This window comes from Ammospiza caudacuta, chromosome 3 (assembly GCF_027887145.1).
Source record: "Ammospiza caudacuta isolate bAmmCau1 chromosome 3, bAmmCau1.pri, whole genome shotgun sequence".
Classification (NCBI taxonomy): domain Eukaryota; kingdom Metazoa; phylum Chordata; class Aves; order Passeriformes; family Passerellidae; genus Ammospiza; species Ammospiza caudacuta.
Window position 1 is genome coordinate 11,980,446 of NC_080595.1, and position 22,059 is coordinate 12,002,504.

Below are 22,059 nucleotides of genomic sequence, written 5' to 3' on the forward strand. Positions count from 1 at the left end.
CTAGATGATGAAATTAGTTTACCAGTCCACAGGGACAATTTGGATTGTGGTGTTTTCTTCTGTTTGGATTCCAATAAAGGTGCCAAATGGAAAAAAAAAAGATGAATCAGCAACTGCATGAAAAATAATCACAGTTGTGGGGAAAAAGGCATTATTTAGCTCTGGCTTCAGGTCTGTAGAGCTCTTACCCCATGAAGTGGACTATATAAAATACTACCACCCTACTTTTGCCTAAGAGAAATACAAAAGCAGGGGTCCTTGGATCCATGAATGGGAGCATAAATAGTGCCATAAATAGAGTGCTTCTCCTTTAGGGACAAAAAAAAGGGTCTGGGCTGTAGAAAGTAAAAATGCTTTGTTGTCCCTTGGTCTCACCAAGCAAGACATGAAAAATAGTGTAGCTGAGAAGGAAGAACCTTTCCCCAGCACGTTAAAAGAGCCCTGGTTAGTACAGCTGGGCCCCCTCATTTCAACACCACTTGAAATACAAAACACTCGTGTCATGAAAAATCAGCATTTCCCATCGCTATCCCCACTCCAACGCCATAAGGAATGTGGGGTCATGAAGTGAAACTTGCAGAGAAGTCATCCCCTAAGAGCCACATGGCTTGTCCCAGCTTTTGGGGCGGATCTTCCATCCAGGGAGCTGGCCTGGGAGGTCTCAGCGTTCCTCCTTTTCCGATAAAGGGACGGGCACAGATGTGAGGGCAGAGATGTCTCCAGCCCTCTCCTGCCTGCTGCTGCTGCTCCTGGCAGGCTGCCTGGCATGCCAGCACCCTGCCTGCCACTGCCTGGGCAGGGTCTTCATCTGCCAGGAGAGCCAGGTGGTCCAGGTTCCCCGGGACATCCCTGCCAACGCCACCGAGCTGTAAGTAGGGAGAGGGAGCGGCTGGGAGCAGCAGCCTTGAGGTTGGGAGCAGCAGCTTTGTGGTTGGGAGCAGCACCTTTGTGTTTGGGAGCAGCAGCCTTGTGGTTGAGAGCCTGGCTTTCCAAAGGAGCTGCTGCCCGGCCAGCCAAAAGTCAGATTTAGAGGAGTCACTTGGGAGACTCCAAGCCGGCTGTTTGCAGAGCACAGCCCTTCCCCTGATGCTCGGTCGATTACACCTTGAAACTCCTCTCCGTTTCTCTGATCGTGCTCATTGTGAGGTCTCTGTTAAGGAAGGATTTTGCACGTTATAATACAAAGTGCAGGCTAAATTTGAGACAAGCATCCTTGGTGCTGTGACAGTAATTTGAAGCATAAAGTCTAAGCTTTCTTTACAGCTTTACTTTTAGCGCTGTCGGAACGTGCAGAGCAACTTGTCTGCCCCAAACAAGTCAACGATGAGTGTTTGTTTGTACTGCAGGAGCTTTCCAAAGGTTTGTGCTTGTTCGCCAAGAAGGAACTTAATGTTTTCCCTTTGAAATCTCAAAGGCATTGCAGAAAGGACTCTGATAAACATTCAGAGAGGGATCCTCCTCCGCCACAGGAGCGGCGTGCTTGGAGAGAGTGAACAATGTGAAGATAGAGAGGGGGTTTTGTCTATCTTAAAGCTTCTCATTATTTTTCATAAAAGTAACGTGAGCAATGAAAAAATAACGTGTGGCAGCTGTTTTCTGTGTCAGTAGCACAGGCAAGCAAAGGAGCTTGCGCAATGGCAAATATCTAACTGCAAGTGATTGTTTTCATTTTAATAGTTTGAAGGCAAATATCACCCTTTGCCAACACCCCCACAGACAGCTGGCATTGTTACAACATAAAGCAAAACCAAAAGGAGTAGTCCTGGATAAAGCCTTTGGTAAATAAGTGGAGTGGCAAGTTTGAAGGGAGGATGCAACAAAGAATGATGTGTCACTAGTAAGAAAAATACACCCCCATCCCAATTTTACACACCACAATATATCCATGGTTATTATGCCACAGTTTTCTTAGGGTACAAGTTTTGTTTTCTTCATAAGGAGGGGTTGTTATGCTCACTGACTAAGCAGACTGCAGTGAAAACTTGAGAGAAATGTCTGAATTAACCACAAAAGGTCAGTAAAAGTTTAAATCATTCTCACAACCGGAGGAAAAACTAATCCATCTGTGATTTAGGTCATCTAAATCTTGAGTGCACTGTGCTCCAGGCATGTACAGCTAATTTTGTTTAATTTTGCTTTGATTGTTTCTTTAGATTACACAGTTAAGGTCTGCCTTCTAGGGATTAAGCAAAAGCATTTTTTAATTATTTCTGCAAAGAAGTAGAGTTTTGCTGAAAAGCACCTGTTAGTAAAATGGGATTTGTTTTCTCCTTGTTAACTTCTCGAGGGTTTGTTGAGGATGCTAATTTGTGGGTTCTTAGCACAAGTGCTATTCTCTGAAACAGGCAGAATACAACATTAGTGTGACTGAAAACAGCAAACAAATCCTTTCTTCTGCCAGTGCTGTGCAAATACTGGATTTAGAATCTCTCAACTTGACTCTCTTCTCACTTTCTCAAAATAAAGCAGCTTTTGGTTTCTCAGAAAGTAATTCAGGTCCCATTCCATCAGTATAGCCCTGGGACTGACTTCAGCATGCCTTAAAAATTTGAAAGCTGCCTAGAGCAGCTTTGAATATACCAAACCTTAGCATTACCAAAGGCAGATACATTAGCTGAAGAGCTATCAAGTGACAAATAAATCTTAGATTTTTCCTTCAGGATCAAAGGGGAACTCTAGAAAAGTGCTTTCCTCTGCATCTCTCCACTGAGTGCCCAGTGGGGTGATTCAGGTTACTAAAATAAGTTTTACTGCTCCAGATGACACTGCAGGTACACTCCTGCTAGCAGGAAAATCTTGTTTTATGTTTTCTCAAAAAGTCTTAATGGGTGAAAAGAGTTTTTTGATCAGTGTACCAACTTTAGCACAGAAGGCCATGGTGTCTAAGAACTCTGTACAGGATGCAAGCAGAGACTTCTTGCTACATACAGATCATACAAGGTACTTTTTTCACCTAAGAGCTCATTTCTGGGAGTCTGGATGCAGTCTGTTTTTATTTATATAAATATAAAGGAGAAGGATTCATTCAGTACACTTACAGCTCTCCACCTTCCCTTATGTGATCTTGATAACTTTCCTAAGCTATCTCAGAGTCCTTCCCTAGTGTCTTTAAAATGTTGAATAGCATGCTGGTGAATGCTTTAGAGTGAGAACATGAGCCTGATCAGCCTCAAGCACTTCTCCCTTTGCTGTGTGTTTCTATTTCACTACAGCTGTGTCTGAAGTTGGGACACTCAGCCAGCTTAGACACTTGGTAGGAAAACTCATGATAAAGGTAAAAATAGTGCCCTCCCTAACAATTATCTCTTTCCACTGCTGAATTTTTAAATTGTTGTTATTTTTTAGTGTTTAGTGTTGGTCCTGAGCATGTGCTGCCATGAGGGGTTTCTTTGTGGCTGGCTTCCCAACGGAGAGAGCTTGGGCTGCAAGGGAAACTTGAGCTCTGCAGTGTGGTGCATGAGACAGGGGTTTGCTCCTGGCTGGATTTAGCAAGGGTGTTGCAGAGGGAAGGCCGGCAGCCTCTCAGAGTGAGTGATTTCATTCTGTACTCACCTCATGGAAACAGAGCAGGGATCAGAATCCACATGATTCCATCACTCTCATTTCTGCCACTTCTACTTTTTCACTTACAGGCCAAAATCTCATGAGAGGATAATCACAGCTTGGTTTGTCCATTGCTTTTTGCAGACTTCCAAGCATTCTGCAGGTGCCATGTTCTGAGTTACAGGGGAGGCTGTGGTTATTAGCTGCTTTGCTTTATAATCTTTGTCTGGGCAGAAGAATTTTTGGTATTTTTTTATACATACCATAATGCCTGAGAGATGGCTCTGACTTACAAATTTGGAGTCAATCTATCAGAAACCAGAGTCCAGCAGTTCAGATGGGAAATGTAGGCTCACCTAGGTCAAGTATTAACAATTATTTTCCTCTAGGGAAGAGAGGAGGGAGTGACTCAGTAGCAATTGCAGGCAGTTTGCTCCCTGAAGATCTATTCCAGCCTTAAAATCCAGTATCAAATTTTGTAATCCATCATCAGTATTCAGTGGGATTTCATTTATTCATAAGAGGCCTTGCTTTGTAGTGCAAACAAAAATAACATTCTCAGAAGGGATCCTTCTTAAGTTTTAACAGACTAAGTAGAAACATTTGGATAGCACCAAGTAACAGGAAAACAGGAAATGGTCTCAAGCTATGCCGAGGGCTCATTGGGTTCAATATTAGGAGAAATTTCTTCCCTGAAAGGGTCATCAGGCATTGGAATAGCTGCCCAGGGAAGTGGTGGAATCACTGTGGATGTGGCACTTGGGGACACGGCTGAGCGGTGAACAAGGTGGTGCTGGCTTCGCAGTTGGACTCAATTATCTGGGAGTTCTTTTGCAGCCATAATGATTCCATGGTTCTAGGAGGCAGTTTAGCCATTGTCAGAGCAGTTTAGAGCTGTGTTATATAGAGTGTTTTCTCCCAAGCATCTGCAAACTATAAACAGCAGGGTTTTTTACTTGCTCACTGCATAGGTGTTTTTTTTACAATTGCTCAAGGATATTTACTTTAGACTATCAAGTCAAGGCTGAGTAGATGTCTGAGCACTAGAACATCAGCTGCCTAGAAATAGCAAGTCCTGTGCTGTGTACTGAGTGAGTCAGATGTGCTTCCCAGCGACAGAAGCTGCAAATTATGTGAATTGTAGCTGCAACACTGTTACTGACAGCTGCAATTAGGATGTTTCTTTATTCTTTCACACTTAGAGTTGAAATTACACGGAAACTTGCAAACAGCTACACTTCTTGCTTGGGTGTTTATACTGATGGACTGACCTTAACCTGAGAAAGGCAAGGTGTGAGAGGATGAAGTAAACTCACAAAATTAAGACCCATAAAGCTTTGAACTCTCTGTGTTGTGGTGATTAATCTTACAGTCAATCAATAATACCACTCTCATCTTTTCAGGAATAAGATGAGAATGTTTTCACAGCAGAGCATATTGAGAACGTATTACATGCTGACTAAAGCCTTTTTAATTATTTTAGTTTTTAATTCAAACCAGTTTTGCATCTGTTAGGGTTACATTCTTCTCTTCCTGAATTTATGATCAGCTCCTACTTTGAAACAGTAAAAAACAGAGTTGCTGTAAGATTGCTGTCTGTATATCAGTGCAGTGGTCCAATCCTTAGGCTGGATTCTTATTTAACATTTTAATTGGGAGGACAAAAAGAAATGGGCAGATCATAAGAGAGGAAGAGAAAGAAACAGAGGAAAATTACACAAAAGGATAGTAAACTCAGCAGGACAGATCCTTGGCTGGTAGAAATGACCAAAGATATATATATATTTACAGAAACATTCAATTTCTAAACCTCCAGGAGCTTTTGAACACAGGGAGTTGTACTGCACACAATGGAAGTGCCTTGCAGTGCAGTTCTCTGCTGGCTTAGTCCTGATGATATAAATAAATTCTTGCACATGGCTCCCACTTTACTTATAGGGTCTGCAGCTTGGTGCATGCATGAGAGAGGGATGGCAAAGTCTGAAGATGTATAATTGTGTGTATATATATATATATATATATATATATATGCACACACATGTATGTATGTATGTATGTATGTATGTATGTATGTATGTATAAAATATATCTTTGCTATGAAAGTGCATTCACTTAAAATTTAATGACTTGCTAAATCACTGAGCTTTTTGCAGGGAAGCAGTGAAAGCCAAGACTTGATTTTGTTTGCATGCAGCATTGGGAGGGTACAAAGCTGATGCCCTTCAATGGGGTCAGCTACAGAGAGATTCTCTCAATATATAAATTCTGGTTTTTCCAGCAGTCTCTGTTATACACATGCACACACACACACACACAAACCGGCTGTGTCACATCCCCACACATCTGAAACCAGGCAAAATGGGCTTCTGGGCTGATGAGCTGAAATAAAGTCTCTCTGTTAGACATTTTAGATATATTCTGGTTCAGTTCCTACAAAGAATCAAAAGGTGCCTAGTGAATGAGGTAATAATAAATGTTTTTCTAAAGTGTTTGGAAGATTAAAGTAGTCATTTGTGGGAGTTACATTTTCTTGTCTCAAATATGGTGTCTTCATCTTGTGTGCCTCCCCATTCAAGTCATTAATATAGTTAAAAACCCAGGAGAGTTTGACAGTAATGTTATTCATGAGATGGGATCTGGTAAATACCAAAGTTAGTGTTGAGACACAGCAGGAAAAAAAAAGCCCTACTGAGATCTGAAATTAGCAGTTTTAAACTAAAATGTGGTAAAAATGGGGAAGCTGGTTAGCCTAGGGGACACTGCAAAGTAGGATGGAGGTCTGTCTTTTGCTTCTCCAATGAGAAAATGAATCACTGAGCAGATTTGAGGAGTCATGAATTCACTGGTGTCACGCACCAGTTAATTTCCTTTGCTCTGAATGGTGTGTTAGGCTAAACACTTCCACAATATGGATGATTTCCTGTCTTCATTTACTCCTCGTACGACAGTTTCTCACAACTCATCAGTTTTCACTCTGCAGAAGTAGAACACTGCATTCCAGACTTTGTTGCTGTCTCATGTCTAATACTGCAATGTATTAACTCCATCCCTCATCCCATGCGGGGACACTTTGGCACAGGGAATCCTATTGAGTATCACTCAAAGATGACTGCTGCTAGCTGGGAGAGCAGAGCATACTCAGAGCTCTAGGGAAATGCTTTCACGAGTTTGAGTGACATTAAAGTGCTTATGTGGCTCAGTCACAGCTTCAATGAGCTGCCTTTCCATCCCTCACAGAGGGAGCTGAGGGTGTTTATGAAGAGAGGGATGCAGACAGGGCCATGTGTGTGGGTGCCACTGATGCTCTGACCCAGCTGCTGTACTGTGGGAGCTACCAAGCCAGGCCAGTTCATCTGTTATCCTTGTATTTGTCCATGCAGTTGTGCTTTCAGATCCTCAATCACATTTAGCATCTTGGGAATTTGAGTTAATAATTTTCTAGATCAGACACTTAGCTGGTTCATGTCAGCATTGCAGTCTCGAAGAGTAAAGCTTATTATCTCCCTCAATATCCCAGGCCATGCCAATTAAATAAAAAAAATAAAATTTAAAAAAGCTTCTCAAATACTTGATAATCCCAGATAAATTTCTGAGATGATTTCTGGAGAAGAGATCCCCAGTGGGACAGTGCCTGTAAAAGCTGCAAATCACATTCCCCTGGAAGAGTGTCACACATAAAATGTGTCACCTGATAAGCCAGCAGGAGCCAGTCTGCTGTGCCCCTCCAGGGTTTTCTGTGCAGATGCTGAGGGGGTTTCATCAGGCTGACATGTCACTGGAAACACTGCTTGTGCGAGAGTTTAACAAGGGTGACAGGAGAAAGTGGATGAGGAATGCCACAAAAACAGGAAAAGATTTGCCCAGAGGAGAGATTATAAGTAAAAATATGCATCCCAAAGGGAGAGCTGCTCTGACTGCCAGCAGTGTGTGTGCAGGAAGGGGTCCTGCAGAGGCAAGCAGAGTTATCTGCCAAAGAAAAATAAGCAAACCTGTGAGACATCCAGCTGAGGAGCCAAAGAAACCCGTGCAGAGTTCAACATGCCTCACTGTCTCCTCTCCTGCTGGCAGTTTAGTTTAGTTAGTTCTGCTTAACTTTCCCAAGTCCTTGTGCAGGCAAGTTAACAGATAATTGGGGTAGGCTCACAGTTAATTTAAATTGTCATAGCTTCATTAATTTCAGTGGAAAGGACTCCATTCATTTTCACCATCTGGCAATGGGGAGCTCTCTCAGCCATGTGTTGTTCATTTTGGCAGCAGCTGATTGGGAATGTGTTTGTCTCTGTGTATGTGTGTGTGTCCAGTAAACAAAATAGTTTAGGCACAAAAGGCAGGTATTATTTTTCATAGCAGTCTATTAGTTTTACACAGTGAGGGGCAAGCACTCTGGTAGAAAAAGCCACTTTTCTTTGTTTAAGACCTTGACCTTTTCAGACAAAATCTCTAAATTATTTCACGCACTTTGCCTGTGGTTTGATTGGGCTGCTCTTATTAGCAGTGAAATTTAAGTCATTAAAATGAAGCTTATTTCAAATTATAGGTCAGACCAAGCATGGATTTCATGTAAGAGTATAGAAAATTATTTCTTGTAATTGTCTCACGTACACTATAATAAGGAGCCTGATTTCTGCCTTTTACTCAGGTGTAATTTCTTTGATCTTGACGGTCTAGGGTCAGAAAAGCTTGTGGTTTGTTTACTTTTGCTCGATGTTTTCCTCCAACTATCCATAGGTCGTTCAGGAGCTCAGCCTGGAAGGTAGGGATGCTTTTTATCTCCCATTACCTTATCAATCCACCTACAATCATTTGCTCCTGGGTAGCTGGAGGAGAACTTACAGACTGTTATTATATGCAGGGGGAGATATGTGTCTCAGTGAAATGAAAACAGCCTCCAACCCAACTCAGCTGAACAAATCCTTGCTTCTCATAAGTGTATTGAGCTTGCTGAGCCTCCCTCTTTGCCTGGACTAACTAAAAAATGCTCTATCCTTATAAGTAACATACTCAGATCTTCCTATAGATAGGACAGCCTCAATTTTAAGCATGTACCCACTGGGTGAGCTGCAGGCAGAAGCTTTCAGCTCTTCTCACTCTCTTATCCATTGAAGAATGCTCTTACTGGTCAGCATTTTAACATATTTGCCTGGAAATTCTGGTTTGTGAATGCCTATGGAGCATGATTCTGAGAATGGTCCTATTGGCACAAAGTTTCCCCATATCCACATACATGAGGATGTACTTTCTGATATGAATCCTTGCTCAAATACAGCAAGTTAATTGGAATTTATTTGTAAATATTTATTAGTCAGGAATCTGTGTATCTTCAGTGATTTTCCAAAAACACTCTGTGCATAAACATGCAGTGGGGAAAATTTCCAAGTTTTCAGTGTTTCATTCATCTTTTGTTTGAGAGTGGAGCAAGGGGGGGATATATTTTCAAATGAAGATGAGAAGATTTTATTTTTTTTTATTTGAAATAGTAGCATGCAATGAATGGATGGACTGTGTGAAGATTGGAAAAGAAAGTGGTGCTTGTTTTCTCACGAGATTTTTTTGATGTCCTATATTTATGTTCCAAAATTTTGGGATACCATGATATACTTATAAAGATATCTTCCCTCCCTCTTATCCCAAAACCAAATCCTACCCCAAGAAGTGTGCCCACACACCTGTGTATGTGCACAGAGTGTGTGTTTAACTTCTTCCTGCACCAGTTTGGCCCTGGGAAAAGGGGATGAGATTGGAAAACACCAGTGTGGATCTATAGCTGTAACTCCTAAAATGGCCCAGGCTGAGGTGAGAGAGTAATAATGGTAGGAGACACCCTCTGCCTGTCCCTTTTTCCTAAAACCAGGAGCAGAAAGAAGTGATATGTGGTTATTTGAGGTGGGTTTTCTTCACTGAAAAGGATGTCACAAAGGCAGGGTAAGAATTATAATGGTTTTCTTTTGGACACACCTTTGGGAGCCTTTTAATGGTTTTATATTCTGTGCTATGTCTTGTGCTTAGAAATAATCTCTGGTGTGACAGCCCTGCTTACACTTGGCTTTGAGAGGTTTGGATTTCAGGGCTTACCTTCAGGGTAAGCTTTGATTTCTTTTTTTCACCATCACATGGTATAACCACATTAGGCTGCTGCCTTTAGTAGCCCAGTAGGCATTTTTGAGGCCCAGACCCTTTGTAAAAGGGTTCTGTGGGAAACATTCATGCCTGTGAGAGCCACAGACATTCACTGAGGTAAGAAAGCACATCTGTCTCCAGCAGTGGAAGCACCACCTGTGCTGCTTCCTCTGGCATCTCCAGTCTCTCCACAGCTTTAAAAGAAAGAACACCAACAGCCAAATCCATTTTTTGCCTCTTGACAGCTACTGGGAAGCAATCAATTCTGAAGAGTCTTTCCTTGGAGTCCAGTCTCCCAGCAGGAACATTTGTAGACACACATAAATTTCTGAGCAAGGAAGGTATAAGTAGGGGGGCTATAAACCCATGGAAAGACAGTGGCTTGATGCTAAAAAACTTCTCTTGTCCCCAAAGTTTTCTTTGGCCAACGGCACTGCTATGGAAATTTTTGCTTTTCATTTTTGGCAAGTGAAGAGTCATAAAAGCAGCACAGGCTGTGCTAGGAAATGACAGCAGACCAAGAACTGCCTTGGCAGAACAACTTTCTAGGTGGAATTACTGGTTTGGGGAAATACTCGCTGCATCCGAATCCCACAAGCTGCAATTTCCTATCTGCAGTATATTGTTGCCATGGTACATGAAGCCCAGACCTCATTCTCCAGTCCTTTGAAATCAGCATTAGTGGCCCCTGTGAGGGAATACCTTAAAAAAAATCTAGGGTCTGATTCCACAGGCGTTCATACACATCCTAATTGCTTGCCCAGGCTGCTCCGCTGCTTCCCAGTGGGACAAATCGCAGGTGCAAAAGTACCTGTCTGCTCTGATTTGCAGATTCAGGACTTTGTGCTATTGCAGTAGGCAGGAAACCACTGTGGGGAGAAATAAAATGGGCATTGAACATGCAAATAAAATAGCTTTTTAAAAGTTTGCATTTGTTTTAAATTTTTAGGGGAGATTTTAATTGTTTTAATGGGCCACATGGAATTGATAAAACTCTTTTAGGGCTCACAAAGTTTTCTGTCTCAACAGATTTCACAACATTCCTGGTAAGTATGTAAACATAATTTTATCCATTACAGTAACAGCAAAGCTATGGGCTGCAAGAGACAAGCAATTTCCCAAGAGTACAGGGTTTAACCCCATGGCTTAGCCTAACCTTATTCACCAGACTGTTCTCCTATGGCAAAATGTTTCCCTTTTCCAAATAACAAATAAAAATAAATACCTCTTGCATATTTGTATTTCGTTCTAATAACTATTTCTCAGCAGAGAAAGTTATAACTCTACTATTTTTTAATATCAAGTGAGGTGTAAAGTTTCAGGGCTTTTTTCCCTGAAATGCATTTTTATTGACTTGGTACATCTGCCTCATCACCTCTTTCACTTTCTTCCTTTCTATACTTTTCTTGCATCAGTTTCTGTCACTGTATTAGAAGAACAGCATTTCCCAGCAGTGTTACAGCCAGTAATTTAAAGAGAGCTGAGGTGGAGATTTTGTGAGTATTTCAATTATGGCTAACGGTTGGCTCCGTTATGGTCAGTAGGGCTGCCTATGGAGCACTAATTGGAAGGTTCTCACCCTTTTATGAGTTTAATTGCTCTCTGTATATTTCTCCTTAGTTAACGCTCTTCATAAATGCATGAATGTTGCATCCACAGGAATTTTTTAGTATATGTTTACAGTATTCATATAACAAACAAACAATATTTCTTTGACTTCCTTCAATTCTCTACATGCTATGCTGTGTTATGTCAGTATAACGTAGAGAAATGAAGGAAGTCAAGGGATATTGTTTGTTTGTTATGTGAATATGGGCCCACACCCCAGAAATCATGTTGGTTATATGAATATGGGCCCACACCCCAGAAATCACATTGGTTTTTGAACACTTTAGAAATTGGAGCATGTCCATCCTGAGCTTAACAGAGCACTGTACAGGCTGGACAAGGAGCCAGCAGTTTCCATGAAGTTTCCACTGAGGAGAGGATTGATTCCCATTCCCTTGCATGTTCTGATGTCCTGGCCTGGTGGGGACAGCGTGCAGCCTCAGGGCTGTGGCCCAGCACCAGCTCAGGCCTTGCCATTTTGTTTGTCTGTTGAGAGGTGTGGACGCTGTCTGGGAGAGACACTCTGGCGACACTGGGAATCAGGGAGACTGGGTCTTTGTTCAAGGCTTTGAAAGGCTTTGCGTTTTTTTCACCCTGGGTGTGAGGCTGCCAGGAGCCGGCCTTGGTTCTAGGTGTGCATTCATCTCTCAAGTGTCCTCCAGGCCGAGGTGGTTATCAGCTGAAACAGGCAATGAGGCAAGGGGCGCCTCAGGAGCTCCTGCTTGTGTCTCCTTGAGGATTTTCTGCATTCCACAGAAAGCTTGTTAACCTCTGATCTGGTGGGGTGGCAGATTGCTATTTTTATTAGGCTGGCTTGCTAGCTAGAGTACATCTCTACAATGTCCATTGTGTACAGGAGTTTATAGATTTCTGTAAAACACCACATGCTGGTATCCTACTTTTATGAACAGCTTTGGGCTTCAGCCCATGTTGCATAGCAACACTCAGGGTTTTGTTAGTCTGAACTCAGGTGATTCAGGATGGCTCTCAATCTTAGAAGCCCAAAAGTCCCAGAAGCCTTGAGTTTCAATAAGATGCCAACTGCTTTTCTAAAAATGGCCCAAAGAAGCAAAAAGGTGCACCTAGACTATGTGGAGGTCTAAATTTCACCTTCAACATCAAGTGTAGGAATTTCCATGGCTTTGAGTTCCTCCCTAGTGGAAGGTCTTTTTCCAACCTCAGTATCTGTATTTCATCAGCTGCCTAATAGAAGCTTCTGCCCATATTTTCACTGCCAGCCTGCTGAGGAGCATGCTTTCCAAGCTATGCCTAGCTTGCATGGTCATCTGAATTGTCTTTGCCTTTGCTGATCTTATTGAAGAAGAGGTGATGGAAAATACTGCCTGGAAAGAAAACAGTGTCAAACCAATCACTAATCATTCCCTGCTATCTCCATGCTGAAATAGCAATACTCACTGAGAGGCTACTTCTGCCAGATAAAGGATAATCACCTAAAACATCTGTGTGCCTTAGAAGATTACCCTTGAGTGAAGGAGATAGGAAAATCAAAGCATAAGCAGAGGCAGAAAATATTTTGATTGTGGCTTTCTATATTTTCAGTGCTTCTTGTATAGGATGTAGAAGAGGCTGTGATGCTTAATTTCTTTTTTGCCTCTTACACAGTAAGACCAGTTTTCTGCAGAGTAACCAGCCCCCTGAGCTGGTAGACCAAGGTGGAGAGAAAATAGACCCCCTGTAATCGAGGAGGAAGTAATTAGTGTTATGCTGGGCCACCTGAAAACTCACAGGACTATGGCACCAGATGTGATTCACCCAAAGGCACCAAGGGAGCTGGTGGAACGGCTCACTAAGTCACTCTCCCTCATTTACCATCAGTCCTGCTTAACCAAGGAAGTCCCAGACAGCTGGAGGTTGGACAATGTCTCATCCATCCACAGGAAGAACTGGGAGGAGCATCCAGGACACTACAGGCCTGTCAGCCTGATCTTGGTGCCAGGGATGGTTATGGAAGGGATCACCTTGAGTGTGATCACAAGGGCTCACAGTGTGAGCACATACAGGAGAACCAAGGAACCAGGCCCAGTCAGCAGGGCTTTGGGACAGGCATGTCCTGTCTGACCAGCTTGGTTGTTTATGACCAGGTGACCTTCATTCCCCGTGGGTGAGGGAAAGCCTGTGGATATAGGATTTCAGACTGTCTGTATTTCAGTGCAGTCTTTAATGCTGTCTCCCAGAGCATTCTTCTGGAAAAGCTGGCAGCCCATGGCTTGGATGGGTGCACTCTTGTCTGGGTAAGAACAGGCTGGACCGAGGGCCTGGTGGTGAATGGTGCCACACTCAAGGTGCCTAGTGGTGTCCCCAGGGCTCAGTACTGGGGCCGGTCCTGTTCAATATCTTTGTTCATGATCCGGATGGGGTATCAAGGGCACCCTTGATAACAGACGACCCCAAGCTGGGTGGGAGTGTTGATCTGCTGGAGGGCAGGAAGCTCTGCAGGGGGATCTGTACAGGCTGGATAGATGGGCTGAGACCAACATTGTGAGGTTAAGCAATACCAGGTGCTGGTCCTGCTCTTAGACCACAACAACCCCATGAATCGCTAAAGACTGGGGGCAGAGTGGCTGAAAACTGCCCAGCAGAGGAGGACCTGTGGGTGCTGGTTGGCAGCACTGAACGTGAGCCAGGTGTGTCCAGGTGGCCAAGAAGGCCAGTGGCATCCTGGCCTGTCTCAAGAATGGTGTGGCCAGCAGAACCAAGACAGTAATTTTCCCCCTGCATTTGGCACTGGTGAGGCCACACCTGAAGTGCTGTGTCCAGTTCTGGGCCCCTCATTTAATGGAGACATCGAGGGGGTGGATAGACTCCAGAGAAGGGCAATGGAGAGGGAGTCCAAAAGCAGCAGAGAATATTCTTTTAAACAATGCAGCCTTGTAAACAAAGCCCTGGGAAATAAACATCCTTTACAGCTGTCAAACCCAGAGCAAATGTTCATTTTCTCATTGCCAGAAGCATTTCTTAATCTGAGAAAGTGAGACAGAATGGCTGTGATCATACCTACTCTTTGAACAATCCATTTGCAAGAATAGATAAAAAAAAAAAAAAGTAATTGGCTATTGAGGTGAAATAATCAAAAGGGGTGAAATAACAAGCTCTGAATCTAACCCAACAGGTCAAGGGGTATAAATTAGCAGCACATTTTCTTGACAAAGTAATCAGCTACAAAATCCATGCATTCTCACATTTTTTTCCAAGGCCAACTTGTCTTTGAAACTTAAAAGACTTTTTGCCATGTAAAACAGAGGGGAAAGATAGGATATTCCGCAAGGAAGCTGCAATTAGAGTAGAGTAATGTTGCAGACCTTTGAAATAAATCTGAGGGAACACGTAATGATTCTGGAAGGGTGAGTGTGAAACTTCACAGGGACGTTTCAGGTTCAGTGGTTGATGCTGACTGTCATTTTTTCTTGCCCTTAAGCTAAACCAAACATGGTTAACCAAGCCTCTTGCAGCAAATTCTATCAGCTAGATAAGATGTGCAGCACTTAATGTACAGAATGTTGGCTGATTGTGGATGTCGCCAGAGAAGAATGTGAGGCCAACTCATTTTTTTGTTAGAAACTCTGATTGGGACAATTCCATCTCAGCATGAAGAGATTATCACTGCACCACTGATTGATTAACCTCTGTTCCCATTATTCAGGTTTCTGCATGCAATAAATTGTCTGTCCAATACATATTGAAAAATCAGTGGAAGAATTCCTATTGATTTCCATTGGATTGTGTCATAATATTGGGCCCAGTCTTTTACTGCATTGCTTTAGCCCTTGGTCATCAGCAGTGAAGTGTCAGCTAGCAAAAGCTAAGGAGTTGTGGCAATGTTTTTCTCATGTGACTCATGAATGGATGTTTAGAATAAAATGAGAGCATTAGAAATAGCTAACTTCTTACACAACTTATACCCTTTAATTACCTTCTCTCACAGCAAGTTATCATTGTTTTTAATTTAGCAGATGCCCTCAGACTGGCAAATGTGCTGTTTCATCCCTGCTGGAAATGTTGCTTTGTTTTCTTTATTTAAATTTTAATATGAGACATCCAGGAGGTGGAAGGAGAGCAGGGGTTTCAAGCGCCCTGACATCCAGTACTGTATCTTATGTTTCCCTAACTCCCTCTTCAAGGTGAGCAGTCAAGATAAGCCAATGATCTGCAGCCCATCTAATTTGTTTTTCCATCATTTTCTTAAGTTGTCTTATGCGCAATAGTCATTACAGTGTAAGTGACACTGCTGGAAAAATCAATTCTTCCTCACTGAATAGAAAATAAATTACACTATGCTTGAATCATAATTGGTATTTTGTTTATTTTGTTGGACTTCAAGTTCACCACTGGGTACTTTGCCCAGGAAAGTTCTGTGTCTTCTGGCAAAGGCACTGCTTGCTATAAACATTAAGGAATCTACTTCCGATCAAAATGTAATAAAAAATGTTCATGGATTTGCACTGAATTTTCTGTCAGATGTTCAATATGACGTCCTTGAAGACTATAAAGTCTCTGAATATTTATTAGCAAGATGGGAGTCTGTTCCAGATAGGCTTTGAACCACGCTCACCACTGGAGCATGTGAATGACTTTCAGTAGTACATCTGTCATAAATTCTATTATTACAAGATTACTATTCCTCTTCTGCTGTTTATCTATAATTCAACCACAACAATGAAAAAGACTCTTATGTGCTATTCATGAGCACAAATCCCACATAACTGATGCCAGCTTTTCAACCTGAGGATGAATGGGAGTCAGCAGAGGTTATCAGCACCTTGCATTGTTCTCACACATCTAGGGTGTCATCCCAAAGTGTGCCAAAAACCTCTTCAGTTTTACGATATTTGATAAAACAAATTCAGGACTGCTGGTTTGTACTTGGCTTAAATTAAACAAAAAGTTTCATTGGAGGGGAAGAAAAGGGGGCTGGGGCTGTTTAAGTACTTTAATTTTCTGTGTGGCACTTATTCCTCAGAGCAGATGCTCAGGGTGTTCAGGATGAAACCCCTGTGATGAAAGGGTGACCAGGTGCCAGGATAAAACCCCTGTGATGAAAGGGGAGCTCCTCAGTGACCAGGTCCTCCCATTAATAAGACACTGCAGCTTCCCGAGAGCAAAGTCCCTTTGGAAAAAAGGAATCCAACAAAACAAACAAAAAAGGATAAAGGGGAAAACAAGGTGCCTGTGTGCACCCATCCCCTCCCATTGCCCAAAGCCTGATTGAAGTTAATTCACCTCCCTTGTTCCCCTCCAGTGGATAACCCTTGGCTGAGCACTGGGGTTAGAGAGAACTTCCATGGTGTTCTCCAGCACCATTTCGTAACCTACTCCATAGAAATCCATTTTTCCAGTGAGCTGACCAAGAATCTCTTCACCTGAGCATTAAATCCCATATATAATGCAGGATACTTGGTTCTTGCTTATCTATTTAGTTCTGTCCCCCCTGTAAATTCCTACATTTATCTTCAGGAAAAAAATATTATTTTTTGTGTTTTATTTGTTATTTTGGGCTTTTTTTTTCCTTCTGGGGAAAAGGAAAGGGAGTCTATGTTTATGTTTGGATAACCTGGAGTATTTTCAGTATCCAGCTCTGTGTACAGCTGTTCTGGGAGAGATACTGAAAAGCTGCAAGTGGATTCTTTTGCCATCTTATCACATTCAGACAAGAGAAGACACCCCTTGGCTTATAATGATAAGCTACAGCCTTGATCGATTTGATCTGTGCTTTTGTTCTTCTTCATAATCTGAGCTATTGATTCTATTTATTAAAACTAATTTAAAAAACACAAGCCCTGAGTGCTCTGCTGTTCCAGATCAGGCTGCTCCAGGCAGTCTGATCTGAAGCTAATCCATTCACTGCTGATTTATTTTCACTTTGTTTTCAAGCAGAGTTCTGTTCTGTTTCTTTTTTTTTTTTTTTTTTTTCTTTTGGTTCTCTGTTTCTCTCTGAGAAAAAAGGCATTTTGTTTCACACCTCTAGTGCAAGCAGGGACACTTAGATTCCTTTTTCTGATATATGAAGTGAGCTCAGGAAAGTTTACCTGACTCTTTCACACAGGTTTTTGTTCAGAAGGTGTCCTACTGTGTATTGTTCTCTGTTGTCTTAAATCAAAGCACTACCTTTATGCTAGGAAAAAAATTTGTTTGCTTGAAAGCACTCAGTCTTGCCATCTAGGGGTTCATGGGAGTCACCATGTTCCTAAAGTAAGGGCCAGCAGAGGAAATCTTTTCCCTGTACTTCCTGGGAAGCATGGGTTTGTCTAAGGCCTGGCTGATAGTTCTCTAAAAATAAATACCTTTATTCAGACTTAGATAAATAGAATGAAGCCCTTATTATTCCAAACAGATTAAAAGAGGAATCTTAAGGAGACAGACACTTTTCAGCACCAAGCTGGCTTTGAGTTTCTGGGCAAAGATCAGCATTTAGTGACTTAGTTGTATTTTATTTACTGTAGGTGCATTTTGTTAGTGATGCCATTGGGCCTTCTTTCCCCTAGTTTAACACAGTTATTTAAATATTTAACTTCCAAATTATTTGGCTAGTTCAAAGCTCTCTGAGTGTCCAGCTTGTGAAGGGACTGCACATTGTGCCTACTGCATCTTTCAGTGTTTGCTGCTGCAATCTATTCTTTCCACAGTAAAAAAAAAAACCTCATAGTCAGTTCCTAATTCATGCTGAGGTCTGCTTGGTCATCCTCACAGTCTAAAGCCTGCAATTTCTTTTGCAGCATGTCAGAGCTATCAGCTGGAATCAATCAGGCAAAACATAAGCCTTGATATTGTCATGATGGAAACAGGCAAAAGGTAATATAGAGTAATATCCTCTGAAGCCTTGGTGTGGCTTTGAAAACACTGGGCTTCACTTCAGAATCAATATGGGCACAGCAAGATGGAGTCAGTGTTGCTGAATACATCTCTGTAGGTTAGAAATGCCTTATGTAGTGCATTAGGAAGTTATCTTTGTTTTGACTTGGGAGCCACAGGTAGATTATTGATGGGATACTTGCTTTAACCAATATTTAAGTAAAACCACAGTTGTTCAGATGCAGTGAGAAACTTCCCACAGCTTGTTTACAATATGATCTTGCCCCAGACCTTCACAGAGATGTTGGATAGCCCAGGGAGCATCTTCTGCAAGGGGTCAGCAACTCAAATTTGACCCATCAGCTCCAGCTGAGGCCGTGCTATTCCCAGTTTCCACCTCCTTGTCCCTGGGTCTCCAGGCACGGTTACAGCCCAGCACAGGCAGATCATGGCAAGTTTCTCCTTCTGTACAAAGGGTCTCTCTCCTTTGCCTGCTCTCTCCCTGCAATATCAGCTGTGGCTGTATGTGAATCAAGCATCCTGTGCACTACAGGGAGTGTTGGGAGCTGCTAAGGGTAGCTTAAGAATCAGAGAAGCATTCAAGATACTTAAGCACAATACTCCTCCAACCCCCAAATAATTCCAGCCCAGGGGGTTGCCTGGAATTTGTGTTGAAACATCAGTCATTGCCCACCCTCTCCAGGACTTCTGTGGACCTCTAGCATCCCTTTAAGCTTTCCATGCCAAAACGTCAAATTGGTTATTCCTCTTACAAAATTCATATCATGTCTTTGATCAGCATTAGTGCCCTCCTCTTTACCTTTCCCAATACTCAAATACACTTTTTGAGATGGAAGGGATCAGAACTCTGCTTTTACATTAGAGAAGGGAGAGGAAGGTTTTAGAGAAAGGGTGCAGCAAACAAGCGACACAAAACCCTTTAGCATTTGGAGTATTATGAGCCTCAATTTGCTTTCTAGTCCATCTTCCAAAGAGAGCCTGGGAGAAGAGTAAGGGACAACTTGAGACTTTGCACTGGCAGTTCAACTGGCCTGATTTTACAAAGATTATCAAAATTACCTAGGAAAAGAATTTGTGGAGATCTGAAACATTCTTTTAATATTTCCATTATTAGGGTATGCTGAACTGTTCTTGTCACATTTATTTTTGGTAGTGTCTCGTGGAGCCAGTTCTGTGCAATGAAATAGGAGTCTGAACGAGGTGCTGAAAGCATTAAATCCTATCAGCAAGTGCCACATCCACATGCCTTTTTTTACCCTGTTCTATGCAAGGAGATGCCTATCAGAGTCATTTAGAGAGCTGATGTCACAGTCAAATCAAGAAATATGATGGAAGGGTGTGTAGGAAGGGGGCAGAAGTCTCATCCTTTGAGGTTAGATGTTGCAAAGAATATATTTTCCCAGGCATAACTGCTAAGCTCATTCTTAGAGGTCTTCCATAATCTGCAGCTGTGCCATAAGCAGGTCAAGTTTCTCCCATCTCTATTTTACTCTTCTATCACCCTGTTTAGGAGTACCATGTATGTTTATTATTTTTAAGTGCTCTGTTGAGGGTTCATGTTTGAGAAGCAGTCTGAAGGGGAGAGCAGAAAACAGATCTTTATTCTGAGCACAACCTAGCATTTCAGCTGCCAGTGTGGTCAAGGTGGCCTCTTTCCGAAACAATGCTACTCACTTTCAAATACAATAAAGGTCCATGCTTGACAACAGTGCAGGCTTTGTCCTCTGTATTACTGAGAAGAGACCTGTCAGTGTTAAAGGAAATAGTACAGTTGTTATTTTTAAGGATAGTTGCACACTAGCTGCCATGCTATATTTTGTCAGGGGCATCATCTTAATACATGAAAATAAATCCATGGCTAAAGGAAGGTATATAGATAAATTCAGCTTTTTGCAGTGGCAAGGTAATTCCTGCTAAAATAATAGGGAAATGCAATTATTTCTTTTGCTTTGTACAAGGAGAAAGAAGGAGAAATCCTTGCTTTTTCATTCCCTATCAAATTGGTGATGTCTATGGGGAAGAGACCTCAATATCAGAGAAAGACTGTCAGGGAGAAGAGACACTCTCAGGAGAGTGCAGGACAATATTGGAAGAGTCCAGGCACCTGCAGTTGATATCCCTGTGACTGTTTCCCTCAGCAATCTCCAAGAGATGAGCTGAGAAAAGTTCTTGACATGGGAGCTCTGTGACTGAGAAGAGGACCAGGAATGTGGGAGTGTGTGTGGTGAGCAATGGCAGTGAACAGGAATTTTTACAGGACTTGAATAAAATGTGCAAAGTGCATTAAGTTGCGAGGACTGTGAGCTCTTTCACAATTACAGGAACCTGTTGCTCACTTTAATCTCATGGGTACTCCCATTCTCAGTGTGCTTTGTGGCTCACCCCCTTTCACATGCAGCAGCAATTCCAAGAACCAGCCCCTGAAAGATTCAGCAGAGATTCAGATTAGAGGAAGGTATGACCAGAGGAGATTTCCTTTTTTGCATGCTGCTGGAGTGACCTAAGTTTGGGATGTTTTTCCACTATGTCACTTTGAGTGTTATTTCAAAACTTAAGCATTTAAAATTTAAATGTGTACTTCGGTAGTTAAAAAGAGGTAAACTCTCCCCTTGCCATGGTGCTGGAGAAGCAGGAGCATGGGCCACAGGCCCAGTACATTTCTGCATTTCAGGATAGCTGCGTCAGCACAAATCTGGTGCCCTGGGAAGAGCAGAGTAGGTGCTGTTTGACCCTTCCTGCCATAGAGGCTGTTTTCCCAATAATTCCACTTGAGTTAGTTGTGTTTGACACTCACGCTGCTCTTTGGAAAATACAGCACGTAGTAGATAGCAGAGAGAATATTTACTTTTGCAAAGCTTGTATTCAGATAGGAAAGAGGAGTACAGTGTCTCAGTACTGTTTCTCAAATGGTTTCTGACTGCTGTGGCACTGGGAGTATCTGATATCTCATTACAACTTCAAATAGGCCTTTGCATGTATCCAAATTAATCCAAATATTTGGTGGGGACCCTGTTACTTATTAGACTGTGTGCTAAATAGGGAATGTAACAGTGAGTGTCTTTCTCTTTATTTCATTAATATTCTGGGATATTTATTTCATTAATATTCTGGGATATTTCAGCTGTGTCCCATGAAGCAGCCTAGGTACAGTATCTATGAAGATATGGATAGGAAAGGAGATAAAAAGCACTCTAGCTGTTTCTAATGAATTTATCAAGATAAAGTGACACAGTTACAAATAATTAATTTGGTGTTTTGCTATCCAGTGATGGCTCAGCAAGAAGTTCTGCAGAAAAGCTTCCTTTTCTCTTTTACCTTTCCTAAGGCACCCAACTCAGAACTGAAGGGATTTTGTCCCTGCAGGATTTGTCTCAATCCATAAAAATAACATCATGTATGGTGGCCCTGCCAACACAGAAAGTCCCAAAGTCTTAGAGGCAGAAACACCACACACAAAGAACACTTGTCACCTTTTGGGAATGACCTCAGGCAATGAACAAACCCCAGTTCTCTCCCTGCTGTGAAGTAAGACCTTTTTTGACTCATTCTTGGGACAGGAAGAGTCTAAGTGACCGGCTGTGTGTGAGCAGGATGGCTATTCTTGCACTGCATCAAAAGAGGGGAGGAAAGTTGTGAAGACAATACCTAAAAAGCTTCCCATCTGATTGGACTGTGGACATTTTCCAGAACTGTATTTGCCTTGACAAGCTGCCCATGGGAAAGAACACAAAGTGAAACATTCTTTTTGCAAGAACAAAATACCCAGTACTTGTACAATGCTCCTTTTGTGTAGGAAAATATGCAGAGATATTAATTTAGAGCTATTAACATAAATAGATGTAACACCAAGAATGTTGCTCAGAGTGAATGAATTTTTAATGTCTCCTCCTCACCACAAAGATGGTTGCAGATATCAAGGTCAGGTTTTAAGGAAGCTGTACATTCATCACATGCTGTACATTT

At 42.1% G+C, this 22,059-nt stretch overlaps 1 protein-coding gene across 1 annotated transcript in view; it reads left to right on the top strand.

Annotated features, from left to right (window-relative positions):
- Positions 1-603: 603 nt before the first annotated feature.
- Positions 604-22,059, top strand: part of FSHR (follicle stimulating hormone receptor) — a 79,376-nt gene continuing 57,920 nt past the window's right edge. Inside the window, 2 exon segments of the mRNA XM_058801998.1 lie at positions 604-685; positions 688-868. Of these exon segments, the coding sequence (XP_058657981.1) occupies positions 604-685; positions 688-868 (263 nt within the window).